This window comes from Barbus barbus (genome assembly GCF_936440315.1).
Source record: "Barbus barbus genome assembly, chromosome: 36".
Lineage (NCBI taxonomy): Eukaryota > Metazoa > Chordata > Actinopteri > Cypriniformes > Cyprinidae > Barbus > Barbus barbus.
Genome location: NC_136714.1, coordinates 10,654,579 through 10,668,813, shown reverse-complemented (window position 1 = coordinate 10,668,813; position 14,235 = coordinate 10,654,579). Strand labels below are relative to the sequence as shown.

The window sequence follows — 14,235 nt, the reverse complement described above, 5'->3', positions numbered from 1 at the left end:
AATACACAGTAACTTTTGAATAGCCAACAATCGAGAAAGATGCTTTTTGGCTAATTCGCTAATGCTAAACAACTGACCACTCGGTGCAGAACAACATCTCATGTTGTGTGTTTGGAGCAGGACTGCTTGACCGACCAAAGCCATTTTTGGTGAAGCCAGCGGAGCCAAAGTAACACACTTCACATTTAACTTGCTTTGTTCATAATTACTTAAGACAACATTTTTACTTTTTCACACACATATCTACAGAGATGATTAATACTACCTACACTACATTTAAAATGTGATACTTAAGTTTGGAGCTTCACTGAAGGGCACAAGCTCCACTGGGAAGGAAGTCCTCAACATAGCTAGCCACTGCTTTAGAAAGGTAGGTCATGCTGCCAAAACGGCCACTGGGTGCACTGTCATACATCAGCATGCAGATCCCAGTCATGTGATCTCTCTCAAGGAGACTCTCATCAGCTCCCAGTTCTTTCTGCAGAAACAGAATTCGGTTATTAGTGCTACTGACTCAATGACAAATGCGTGCCGGAGAACGGAAAAGTTTAGTTGGAAGGTACATGTGAACATCTGCGGAGAGGTTAAAATAAAATCATGAATTATTTCTGAGCATTTGCAAAGGTGACTGTTCTCTGAACAGCGTCAAAATGACCATCTAAAAACTCACTGTGTATATTGAGCTCTCTGAATTTATGCACCAGAGACACCATCTCCCGAGTCTTTTTGGCTGCTGCCCTGAATCGGCTGAGGCCTCCTTTAGTGGCACTAATGGGACTCTGCTGATGAACTGCCAGCAGCTGGTCCAGATACACAGCCAGGTCATCCACCTCTCACACACACACACACACACACACACACAATTAAATAAAAACCTCAGCGGATTGAGCACGTTTTCGGTCACTTTTGAGAAGCAATTGAGTATTTCACCACATGTGTCAATATATAAAACTGTCACAGCAGTTACTGCTCCATCACAAAAAATGCCCCTCAAGCCTGCATCCGCCCATGCAGCTACGCAAACTGTCTGACAGAGTGACTGTCAACTGCAGGCCACACATTTCAACAAAAAATGTCATGCAGAAAAGGGGAAAACTGCAAGTTAACAGCCAACAAACTCCTGGCAACTGACTTTACAATCCATACAAAAATGTTTGTGGCTAACTGGCAAATAAAATAAGAAAATGATTCAACTTTAAAATGAAAGTCATGCTGTTCTGAATCTTTATTACATTCTTGTGTGGAACACAAAAGATTATATATTTTTATATTTTGATAGTCAGCAGCAACAATGGACCCAATTGACTCAATGTATCTTTCAAAACATATTTTGTGCTCCACAGAAGAAAGTAATTTTTCTGGATGAACATTTTAGACTTTAAGAGAAAAGCTCATTATTCGTGCTGCTAGCTGGTGGCTCACTCACCACAGTCCATACATGTAAGATGGGCACAACAGGAGGTGTCAAGAAAAGCAGAAAATTTCCCAGTCTTAACCCTTGAAATGTAAAACTGATTTGATTTTAGCCTGCTGTATGTAAGTAACAAATATTGAATGGGCTAACCGCTTTAAATACGTTACCTTGCTCCTCCAAAATAACCATCCTGTAGTTTTTTCAAGGTTGCCAAAACAGCAGGATCAATTTGCTTGTGATCATCAGATCATCAGCGAATAATGTAGAATTTGGAAGTTCCCAGCACACCAATTCGCCGGTATGGCCGTCCAGTCAGTCCTAGCCTTTGGTTGCGCCCTGAAAAAAGATAACACAGTAAAATCTGTCAGTCTGTGTGTGTATTTTTGTATTTTGTTTCTCTCTCTCTTCATTCAAAAATTCAGTTCATCATGACACTGTATCCCTTCAAGATAATGAATGGGGATGGGGACCAGCTATAAAAACACCATAAAGGCATCAAACAAATAGTTCATAGTATTTGTGCAGTACAATACAAGTCTTCTGAAGCTATTTAATAACTTTTGTTAGAGGAACAGGCTGAAATTGTTTTTCATTGTTTGCTGAAAATCTTTGTGGTTGCCATTCACTTACTTTGTATGCAAATGAGGTCCTTTTTCTTCTGCAGAAGTTTAAAAACTAAATTGAATCAATCTTGAACTAACTTAAACTAAATAATGACACTGTTTCCTTCTGTATAGCTGTTTATGCCTGAATAGGGGTGGGCGATATGACCAAAATCTTTTATCACAATGAGTAATTTAATTTCACTATAATAATAATAATAATATACATCACAGCGTAGTTATTTTTGCTTTAAATGAGGTCTAATTATATCAAAATTGTTGATACCATAGACATTTCATAATTCTTGTCAGGAGTGTCAATATCAAAAATAATAATAATAATAATAATAATAATAATAATACTAGCCTAAATTAAAAAAAAAAAAAAAAAACAATCACTGAAGACAAGTAAACAGTCAGCGATTTAAAAAACAAAACAAATAAATAACAAATAAACAAGAAATGCTACTTGCATTGTATAAAGTAATCAAATGAATAAAAACATATGCATACTCTTCACTGTTTAAATAAAAAACATATTTCTTGTTATTAAAGTTACAAAAGTGATTTAGTCAAGAGCAGTGAGAGATTGTCTCTTTTATTGTTTGATTAACATGAATGTCACTTTAAGAGCTGCCTGGATCCAATATACAGGTTTTCTTTCTCAGCTGTTTGCTTTCACTAAAGACTTACTGTGTTTACAAGGGTACTTGCAAAGACGGTCACTGACACAAGTATGTGTATTTAACCGTTTAAGGCCTTGTGAGCAGCAAAAAAAAAAAAAAAGAAAAAAAAGTTAAATATGAGCAATATGAGTTCTATGAGCACCGCCTTCACATACAAATAGCGAAATAATGATTTATTTGCATTTCAATGGCTTACAATCCATCGTTTTTAAACCTCGATGCTTAGAAGCGTGTGCAAACGATGAGTTTGTGACCATGTAGTACAGTAACGTCATGTGAGCGCGTAATCGTGATAGAGAGAAAAGTCCAAGATCCCTACCAGTTGACAAATCTCTACCGGTTAATCGTGTCTACCAGTATATCGCCCACCCCAATACCTAAACTGAACTTGTTTCACAATAAACAAGCTTTTTACAGTTATTGAACTGAACTGAATCAACACTGAACTGACAAATGACACTATGCCTTTTATAGAAATGCTTGAAATCAGAATAATAAATTTTATATCATTGTTTTTTTATTTCTGTTTATAAGTTACTTTGATTTGCTATGTATAAAGTGCTATATGAATTAAGGCATTGGTCTCAATTCCTGGAGGGCTACAGCTCTGCACAGTTTAACTCTAACACTAATCAAACACACCTGATCCAGCTAATCAAGGTCTTCAGGATTACTAGAAACTTCCAAGCAGGTGTGAGTTGGAGCTGGCTGAAGCTAAACTCTGCAGAGCTGTGGCCCTCCAGGAACTGAGATTGAGACCACTGAATTAAGGTGACTTGAGTTTTTCCCTTGATTTCTACCCTGAGCTCACCTAGTCTGGCATAGATGTGACTGAGCACTCCGGAGGGCTGAACTCGGATTGGGTGAACGTCCTCCAGGGTTTCTGCGTCAATGCCATGGCTCTGCAGGAGCTGTTTAATCTCATCGTTTTCTGCCAGGAGAGACACTGAAAACACAAGAATGGAAAACGGCCAATGTAAATATGGTGAGATGGAATACTTATGTAATATGCAACATCAAACAGGTTTCTAAATTGAATCATCCAGATTAAGCTACTGTCAAACATAGGATTTACCTTGAACCACAACATCAGGCTTGGGAACAGGGCAGAGGCGTCTATTGAGAGGATCGATTTCTCCAGCTGCTAAAAACCCCTATAAAGAACAATCATTTATCAAAGCAACCTGCAAAATAAAATTCACAAATAATTCCACAATAAACAATATCTTCAAAAATCACGCTCCTTTCACAAACCATTGAAAAAAAATATTTATCAACATATAGGTTTTGAGTATGATCAATTTTAACTATATCAGACAGTGGCAAACAGGTATGGCAAGGGCAAGACAGAGCAATCCGTGGAGCAAGCGTGGGTCGACGATCAGCAAACAGTATCCAAAGGGGCAAGGCAGAGAGATAATCCAGAGACGAGAGCAATAATCCAAAGGGGGAGCAAACAGAGTCCAAACGGCAAGGCGAAGGGTTATTCCAGGAAACACGGGCAGGGTCAGACACGGCAAGATAAACAAGGCAAGACTAGGACTAGAACAATGGTTCTGTAGAGTTGCTATAGCTAGGTGAGTGATAAATGCAAACAATACTCGGCCTTGAGCAAGAGCAAGTCCCAGACTTAAATAGTGAGTGAGTGATTGTGAAATGATAATCAGGTGTGTGTGATGTGTGAATGGTGACAGCTGTGATCTGTGCAATGGATTGTGGGAACTGTAGTCCAGTGTGCTGTGTAGTGTAAGAGTCAATGTGGTGAGTGAGTGACATCTGGTGGCGAGTTGACGGAAGAGCATGGCCAGTATTCGTGACACCATTACTCCAGTCTTCAGTGTTACATGATTCCTCAGAAATCATTCTTTTATGATGATTTGACGCTCAAGGAACATTTCTTATTATTATCAATGTTGAAAACAGTTGTGCTGCTTAATATTTTTGGAGAAACCATGATTTTTTAGGATTCTTTGATAACTATAAACAACATTATTTATTTGAAATATTTTTAACATTATAAATGTCTTTACTGCCACTCTTGATCAATTTAATGCATCTCTACCGAATAAAAGCATTATTATATGTGACCCTGGACCACAAAACTAGTCTTAAGTCGCTGGGAAATATTTGTAGCAATAGCCAAATATCATTAGGACATTAAGTAAAGATCATGTTCCATGAAGATATTTTGTAAATTTCCTACTGTAAATATATCAAAACTTAATTTTTGATTATTAATATGCATTGCTAAGAACTCCATTTGGACCACTTTAAAGACGATTTTCTCAATATTTTGAGTTTTTTGCACCCTCAGATTCCAGATTTTCCAATAGTTGTATCTCAGCCAAATTTCGTCCTATCTCAGCAATCAATGGAAAGCTTATTTATTCAGCTTTCAGATGATGTATAAATCTCATTTTTTGAAAAACTGGCACTTATGACTGGTTTTGTGGTCCAGGGTCACATATATTATGTATTGTATTATATATAGTATTATAAAATTAGAATTGACCCTACTTGGATGGTTTTATAAACAAGCATACATATATACTGTATGTTGTGAAATGTTGTTGCATGGAATTCCCTGATTTAAATGATTGCATTGAACTGTACTGAAGCGATGAACAGGATGAATGAGTGGAAACGGGTGTATTTCATAAGAGAGACATAATGTGCAGCACGGCCTCCAGAAACAGATTGAGAAACACTGCCGTACAGCATTACCATAGAGCGATTTTTGTGAAATTTACTGTACCTCTGCCAGCAGGTTACCCAATATGTACAGAGACTGGCCCCATTTCAGTGGATACTTGCCTACTGGTACTCTCTCCACGGTGTGAGGATTCTTCATCAACCTAGTTGAAATGACACACACAGGATGAAAGTCCATTTCTCCTTTGGAATAACCCACAAAGAATCACTCAGCCAGGAATATGGTTTCATCAAAACAGTACAAAACCCAGTGCTTTGGTGTCAAGAGCAAAATAACTAAGTGTGTCCAGACTGTACCTTATCTGGAGGAACACCATAAAGCTCAGGGACCAATCGTAATCCATTATTCCCTCTGATGAGAATGCTGTCGAAAGCCTCTCTGTACTCCTGAACCTTAATGAGAGAGGAAAAAGCAAAGCATTGTTTTCTAAAGAATAATTGGTTATTTATTGAATTGTCTGTACCTGTTCTGGACTGTTGATAAAAACACCATCCAGGATGAGGTATGTCCAGAACAGTGGCCATTCACACTCTATGTTCTCGAAGAGCTTCAGCTCTGATGACTCGTACTACAATCGATTAGGGTCCTTAGAAAAGAATGATTGTGTGGAATAAGCTCCAAACGCCCATACAAAAGACAACCACACACATAGAAGTGACGTATTTTGTCTGACAAATTGTTCAAGCTTGGTTTTACCTCTCGGGGAGTTTTATGTCCATCTCTAAGAAAGCGACAGCATCCATATCTGCCCTATGAGACAATACAGGGGTAAATAAATGCTAAATAACTAACGTGTTTGTCAGACTTAATTTTTTTTTGTTTCTATAATTATAAATAAGTTGTACTTAAAATGTACATAAATTATATATAATGTTATCTTTATTTATTTTTATTTAATGCAAATTATTTTATTTTTAAAGTAAATGTCTTGAACTTTAAAGGTCAAGTTTTCATAAAAATTAGTAATCATTATACCTGTTTAGTTGAAAAAAATAATTTGTTTCAACAGTACAATGGCACATTTTGCCTGCATAGTTTTAATGCAGTATTACATGCTTCATGTCATGTTTTCTATGAAAAATGTACATGTCATGCAAAAATAACACGTGTGAAAATCTGATCGCAAGAGAATAGTTGATACCCAGATCTGAAGACACTGGTATTCACCTGAAGTTTTGAAATGATTTCTTCTTTGGTGATATTAACAATGTCAATGTCCTCGACTGCAAATGCTGGATAAGAGATGATGGACAGAACCCCAGCGTCTACTTCTTTGGATGTCGATGCCCTTGGCAGCATGCTGAGAATAGACTATTGTAAAGGTTTCAAAAAGAGAAAAACATTCTGTAACTTACGGGAGGCATGAAGGACGCTGTCCTCCCATGTGTGACATCATAAATGAGTTTCTTACTTGGTAGTGCTGAATGTCATCGGCTAAAGAGTGTACGACGGACTCTGGGCCGCCCTTGGCACTGAAAAGTTTCAGTTCATCCAAGGCCTCCAGAGCTGCCTGAATAAACATGCAGCAAGAGGTCATGTTATTTTATGACATGGAGATCATTATTTGACACTTGCTTGACATGTGAAACCAATTCTTAACTGATTATGCAATTTATCACTAAAAATTTAAATATTTTACCTTTGCCATTCCAATAGAGCTAGCATTTATCTCAGGGATCCCTTTATTCGTCTTGTCTCCTCGTTCCCACATTCCAAAATCCTGAGAATCATTTACAGTCTTAATATTCATGAAAACCACGTGAAATCTTTCTGTATCAGAACAGCATAATGGTGCTTACCGCCACTTTGTACACTGATTCAATGTAAAAGATCAGATTCTGGACAACATCGACCTCATCATGGCTATAAACAATTTTCAGCCCTGTTCCACACAAGAAAATGTTCAGACACTTCATTAAAAATGCACTCTGATTCCATAACACAATGCATTATGCTGCATGTGAGAAATTTTACTTTAAAAGTGAAAAGTTAAAGTCAACCTGATGCTGTCATTTGGGCAAGGAAGAGCAGGAAGATGGAGGTGGCATCCACCTGTAGATGACCCCATTCCTGATCACCAACAACAGTGGCACAAGTTCCTGTATGGTATTTAGCATGAAGGCAATCTTTGGTGCTTTTGCTGTACTTGAACTTCTCCACCTTATCAAGCTGAAAAATAAAAACAGACTCTGTAGTGTCACAGTTACTGTACAAAAAGTCTTTGTTTCTATGGCAAGGCCGGTTCACATGCAGCATCATCCTTGAACAGAACTGTAAACCAGGCAACATTTTGTAATTCTTGCTTTTTATAATAACTATGATAAATATACATATCTATATTTATATATAGGAACATGAGTGTGTATTTGTTCCATGCTTCACAATGCACTAATAAACAGTCACAATTTCAGTAACATGGAGCCCACATAACATCCTTCATCAATAGTGTGTATGTGTACATTAATCAGTTTCTTAGGTTTATGATTTAACTATTATATTTTTTTGTTTTTTTGAAGAAACACACACACACACAAATAATTATAAACAAGCTATCTCAAGATTTCGAAACAGTCTTCTGTACAATAGCTAACCACCGTAATGCACTCTAAACCTTAATAAGCTAATATACTCTGAGAGAAAATTAATTTCCACAAAGTAATTAAGTAATGTCCCACAACTATAATGGGGTTGCCATTTGGTGATGAGTGCAGACTGTGATTCAGATCAGAAACAAATTATATTTATTATACAAAACTGTTTAGAGAAAATTCTGACTATATTCGTTATGATGTTGCATTATTATATAATATGACCTGATTTAAAAAAAAGCACACAATGTCATTAAGGAAGAAATGTATATTTTTATAAATTTTATAAATTGATCATAATGGCATTTATAATTTTACAAAACATATTTCAAATAAATGTTGTTCTAGCTAACTTTGTTGACTGAATAATCCAGAAAAACTAAAGTAATGGCTGCTGAAATTTTTTAACATTTTAAAATGTATTAAAAGAGAAATATAATTTATTTTAAGTTGTTTTTATTTCACATTATTAAAAAATAAAGATTTTAAGAGGACAATGGACTTGACCCCAAACTTTTGATCGGTAGTGTATGTTCTTCTTCAAAGCAATTTCATTTGAAAAGATCACCATAATGATAACTCAGTATTTACAGCAAAGCATTATCTACACTGTATGTTTTAGATATGCTGAGCAAGATAAGCTGGGTTGCTCAGATTTAATCAGAATGTGTTCTGACAAGTTTGGAGAATTAACCAATAAGAAGTGTGGGAAAGCATTGACTTATTAATGATTTCTAAATATTTATTTGAATATACCAGAATGATGTTGTTTATCCATACCTGTCTCATCATGCACTGCAGTAATCCTCGCATTAGTTTGACACACTCTGCAGAATGAGAAGAGACACAGAACAAGAGAGAGAGAGATAGAGAGCAGTGAGCCTTGACCGTGACCTTAAACTCTCCATCTGCTATGACCATGAAAGAAATATGAGCCAAATGATTTGCCCTCTGGCATTTTACATGGTCTCCCAGACACACATTTAAAACAACCAAAGTCAACCAAAAATCTATGTCTGATTTTAAATCTTTATCATTTGTAATTGTACATTAGCACAATCCTGTTGCATGATGGAAATATCAAATAAAGAATTCCATAAAATATTCTCAAATGCTCAATAACCAAAGTCAAACTGTAAACTACTTTGAGAATAAGAAGTGTGCATAAATTGTATTAATGCGCACTTGTAGCGTACTTCAAATCCTAAAAATATATATTTTTTAAATGTACTTAATGTACAAAATTCACTTAAGATAATTTAGTTTGGAACACCTTCAGTGTGTGTAAATGATTTTATGAAAATGAAATTTTGACTTTTAAGTACATTTTAAATCACTGTTTTAATAATATTTTGTCATGCTTTGAAGAAGTACCCTTATTTTCTGAATAAAATATTAAAGCACACTTAAAACTTAAAATTACACTTAAAGTTAATATTTTTGAATTTACAAAATTGCAACTTCATCATTACAACAGTGTAATTATATATGTATTTAAATACATAACACAAGTTTCAATAAAAATGACATTGAAGTACATTTTAGTTTCCCATAAATGTTTGTCAGTATATTCGTCAGTACACTTTAATCATTTCAAAGATAGCAAAATTATAAAATTACATGCATTTAAGTCCTACTTAATTGGCTAAAAGCACTCTTAAATTCAACTAATTGTGTTTAAAATGAATATAAACTATATTAACATTACATTCAGTTTGCACTTTAAGTGTATTATTTGCTTACTTAAAAGTATGCTAAAGTGTAGGCCTTCTTCTTTTTAAAGCTGTTACACTGCCATTTCAATAAATGTCAACACAGCAAGTGTGTGTGTTTATGTTTGTGAACCAAGAGCAACACAACACGTGCTGTTCCCATACACTCACCTGATTCAAGATTCAAGATTTTTATTTGTCACATACACAATTATACAGGGTATAACCAGCAGTGAAATGTAGGTATGAGAAATGTACCTGAGATGATTGAGACTCACCTGGTGACAGAGGATTGTCTGTTGCAACATTCTGGCATAGTTGTCGAGTTTCACTCCGGAATTACTGCGACTTCTCATTATGGTTGGCAGTTTTCTGTAAGCAGTTTAGCTCTACAATCTCACAAGCAGTGTGTGCTTAGCTTAGCTGCCGGTGGTCAAGTATCAAGTGTGAGGTAGGCAAATGTCAAAGCCTTAAAAACGAGCTGTTCAGTAGTATCTGTTACATCAGATTAAGTAACTGGTGTTGAGGCGCACCTTTTTTATATTTACAACTGCAGTTTCCATCCAATATTGAAATAAAATCATTAGTATAAATTAAAATAAATTATTTCTTTCCCAAATTCCAGTTACTGCTCTAAAATATGAGACAGAGAAAGCAATGTTTCAGAAGTTTAGACACAGAATAGAACACCAGTAGCAGGCATCAAATTTGAAATGAGCTCAATGTCAGTCTAGTTACACACAAGCTGTGTTTGAATCAATTTGTTTGAACTAATCAAATGATGATTCAATGATTCTATCAAACATAGTCACTTGTTGCCACCTACTGGCAATGCAACACGGAAAAGCGTTTAAAGACTAAATATGATGAACTACCATACAGTACATATTTGCTTATGTTCACTGTAAAAATCATACATTTTGATGTGGACATTTTTTAGCCTATATTTGGGCACTACACATTTTCTAAATATAATATTTTATAAATATTATAAATCATTTTAAAAATGAAAATTGTTGCTTTAAAAAATGCATATTTAACCATGAACATATCAGAAATGGATACTGTACCACGAATACACAAATAAACAATGAACCGTAAATTGAAATAATGAAGCGTCACAGAAATACTGGTATTTTTAGTGTTTTATTTGACTAACTTAAACTTTGCTCTTGTATCAGGAAAAGAACATGCAATCTGGGTACATGTGGAGGTCGTTCACAGTACAATGACATCAGTCTGTTACAGTACATTCTAGTGCAAATACTCCTCTCCCTAACATGCGGATACTGAGTGACTTCAGGGCCCTTTGCCATTAGAACTGCGTTTCTCTGAACATAGAACATCCTGAGAAAGATATGTGCGGCTGTGCACGTTCTCTCACTAGCCCTGTGCCTAGTATAGATTTTAATCGACACTACTGAGGCCTTCTGTATGCCCTCATAGCTTATCTAATACAGTACTTTATATCACATATTACATGAATATAATTATTTCATACTTAAAATAGAAATTTTAGCCTCAATACTTTCAGCAAGTCTTCATTCTAAACAGTAACAAATGCACTTTTACGGCACTGTGATTCTTAATAATGCATTACATAAATTAAAAAATCATGCTCATACAGATTAATACAGTCTTTTAAGTATATTTACAATGCACTACAGTTTTTGTTAATTGTGTATTCAAGTCAAACACAAACCCCAAAATTCTTGTTTAACATCATTATGTTAATAACCAATAATTAATGTTTTTAAATGGCTTGAACAGAAATCATATACAGTGAAACCAATGTAACTTTTCAAGTCAGACTTCTCCACATGCTCTGCACAGTACATGTACAATGCTATATACAGTTCAGAAATTAAAGTGCTTGAAACATAGCCTATGGCCATAAACTATATATACTGGGTTGACTCATAAATGACTAGTTTTCAGGCTTCCACTCCACTAAGAATGAACAGGCTCATTAAACGAACAATGACCGTTCCTGTGGGTAGAAAATGTAATCAGTTTTCAGATTTCAGGACAGTTTTAGGACTTTCAGGGATAGGAAATGATGGCAGCGGTGACTTACCTGCATAAACTTGTAGTACACTCTATGTTGTCATGGCAATAGGCTCCATATGGTTTGAACCCCATGATTCGCCACAGAGGCGACATTCTTATCTTGCGGTGAAGTATATGTGATGATTGAAGATCTGATCGCACCTCAGGAGTCACTACTGGCATAGCAGATACCTAACATACATTTCTGAGTCAGTTGGGAACATATGCACGCTGTTAAGGATTTCTTAAGAATTTGAAGAAATGTGTTGAAATTAGCATCAACTAAGATTACATATTGTCCAGTATTAGCTCATGTTAACTAGCTAATGTTAACAAATACTGTGAAGTGTGACCTAGTAATATGATAAATGTAAAAGCATTTTTTTACAAAAGAAATATCGTGGTATCACGTGTTCTTGATACCATGTGAAAAAAAAGTTGTTGGAAAGAAATGTAAACTCACCTGGTGCATCAGCACTAGCAAGATTAATGTGCAAAATCCAAATTTTGCCAGGTTAAAGTGATGCAGAATCATTTTGGTCATGTTATTTCCCACAAAACTCCAGTATGGCAGTGTGTCCAGACGATTACTTAAGCTTTGCAATGACCATGTGTATTTATAACCCTCCAACATTGATCTTACCACCCCACCCTCTTTGTCTATCCGTCTCTTCTGCTCTCTTACTCTGCTCAAGGCCGTGGCCAAGATAAAATTGCGTGCTTGGTAAATATTTGAGAGTTTACGTAAGCCTAAACAGGCATTAATGTGCAGTCGTCAAGCTTCTGGGATCGATGGGAGTAAAACATCTCTCAGAAGTGCTGCCTTAAATGTTTTACAGATTTATAGTAGAATATTTTTACATCATGATTAGACTGTTTTGTATAAATAAATGAATTGTAAATCATTTTATAAATTAAACATAAAAGCTAACAGTTTATAGACAATGTGGGTGGTGCTGCATTATAAAAAAATTAAAACATTACATGCACCACACTGTTAAATAATAATAATAATAATAATAATACACGTACTACTTAAACATCTAAAACATTTTAAATGTACTGTAAAAATGTCAGCTGTGGTTATTAGAATTCTACCATTAAAATATGATAGAAATGTTTTAGGTTTATGGATTTAATTGACATTTATTGTTGTGTTTTGTACTTTCACCATAAAATCATAGACGTGATGATTAAGATCATTAGCTTTTCCACAAGATGAGGTAAATACTAAGATATAGGAGGTAAAATAATCAAATAAATATACATTTAACAACATACAATGTGACAACAAAATAACTAAGAGAAACATAATGATTAAAAAAAACATCAAATTTGAGCAGTCACAGGGAATTCTGGCTAAGTAAATGTATGTTTTTCCCCACTGACTTATTCTTGTGCGATGACTACTTGTTCTTCTCACTTGCAAAATCTGTACATTTAGCCGTATTTTACTTTAAAATGACATGAAATATCCCATTAAGTTTATCACAATTTTCACCATCTACAGTAATGGAACTTACACCTTTTAACAAGTAACCTTAGCATTTTATAGTGTTTTACTGTTAAAATTGCAATCATTTTTACAGTGCAGATTTAGGGGTTTTGCAGGAGAGGTTACTTGACAACAAATAATACAAAGATGTTGCTTATCTCTTCTTCAAAATTTGAAAATAATTTCAAAGAGAAAAGTATGTTCTCATCTCTCTAAATCAATAGGTTATTAAGTTCACTCAGATAGCATATGGCCTGTTCAGACTAAGAATCTTGCACGCCGTTGCATCAGTCACGTATTAATAAAATTAATATAATGAATATATTATGAATACAAAACATGGAACAGGCAGAATAATGTAACAGATACTATAAGACTGCAACCGTGTTTCGCTTGGTCTTGTAATTATTTGTTATGTATGCAGTTTTTATGCTATTTTTATTATTATTAATTACAAAGCAGGACCATTTCAAATGAACTTAATGGTGGGAAAATTAAAAGAATGGATTTTAAACATTCATATAGGCTACATTTTAAATTGAACTCTAAATGAATTGAATAATTGTAAAAACTCATGCCTCATACTGGTGAACTGTTAAAGTCCAGCATGTGCTCCAAATGACAGAACAGTGTGATCCAGTCCCACAATTTAATCGGCACAAATTGGGGAAAAAAAAATATTTGTTTTGAAAATCTGTGGACTATCATTATTTGTGATGTACTAATTAGGCTATATGATGTTTTTATAGGGAACGGTCTTGATGCGGTTTAAAGAGAAAAACAAAGTCCATACGGTTCATCACAACACAAAGTCCGTAAAGTTCAGCAACGCGTAATTGTGGTAACAAATGTAATCACACTGCATGATCACCAGTATGTACTTTAGGCTCAATGTGTCTGCACTGTCACTATAAATGACAACATTGAGCCACTCATTGATCGCCTGTGTGTGGAACTGATACAAAATATAGCCTGA

At 35.1% G+C, this 14,235-nt stretch overlaps 1 protein-coding gene and 1 pseudogene across 2 annotated transcripts; both read right to left on the bottom strand.

Moving 5' to 3' along the window:
* Nucleotides 1–349: 349 nt before the first annotated feature.
* LOC306855612 (phosphorylase b kinase regulatory subunit alpha, skeletal muscle isoform-like) lies at nucleotides 350–8,924 on the bottom strand (annotated as a pseudogene). The gene is made up of 16 exons: nucleotides 8,784–8,924; nucleotides 7,416–7,584; nucleotides 7,215–7,297; nucleotides 7,055–7,135; nucleotides 6,827–6,925; nucleotides 6,583–6,726; nucleotides 6,112–6,165; nucleotides 5,879–6,001; nucleotides 5,712–5,807; nucleotides 5,458–5,557; nucleotides 3,778–3,856; nucleotides 3,514–3,648; nucleotides 1,582–1,750; nucleotides 1,427–1,497; nucleotides 671–832; nucleotides 350–478 (listed from the first exon to the last, which is right to left on the bottom strand). The product of its transcript is annotated as a phosphorylase b kinase regulatory subunit alpha, skeletal muscle isoform-like (transcript).
* A 1,964-nt stretch (nucleotides 8,925–10,888) lies between these two features.
* Nucleotides 10,889–12,339, bottom strand: LOC306856351 (liver-expressed antimicrobial peptide 2-like). The gene is made up of 3 exons (XM_079395588.1): nucleotides 12,228–12,339; nucleotides 11,793–11,956; nucleotides 10,889–11,705 (listed from the first exon to the last, which is right to left on the bottom strand). The coding sequence occupies exons 1-3, from the start codon at nucleotides 12,306–12,308 to the stop codon at nucleotides 11,666–11,668; spliced, it is 285 nt and encodes a 94-aa protein (XP_079251714.1). The 5' UTR covers nucleotides 12,309–12,339; the 3' UTR covers nucleotides 10,889–11,665.
* Between the last annotated feature and the right edge of the window lie 1,896 nt (nucleotides 12,340–14,235).

Bases quoted from the DNA above. Each gene is read 5' to 3' on its own strand.
- LOC306856351 (XM_079395588.1), bottom strand. From the start codon at position 12,308: ATGACCAAAATGATTCTGCATCACTTTAACCTGGCAAAATTTGGATTT. The intron at 11,957-12,227 runs GTGAGTTTACAT...AATGTATGTTAG, and splicing joins TGCTAGTGCTGATGCACCAG to GTATCTGCTATGCCAGTAGT. The intron at 11,706-11,792 runs GTAAGTCACCGC...TTCTACCCACAG, and splicing joins TGTACTACAAGTTTATGCAG to GAACGGTCATTGTTCGTTTA.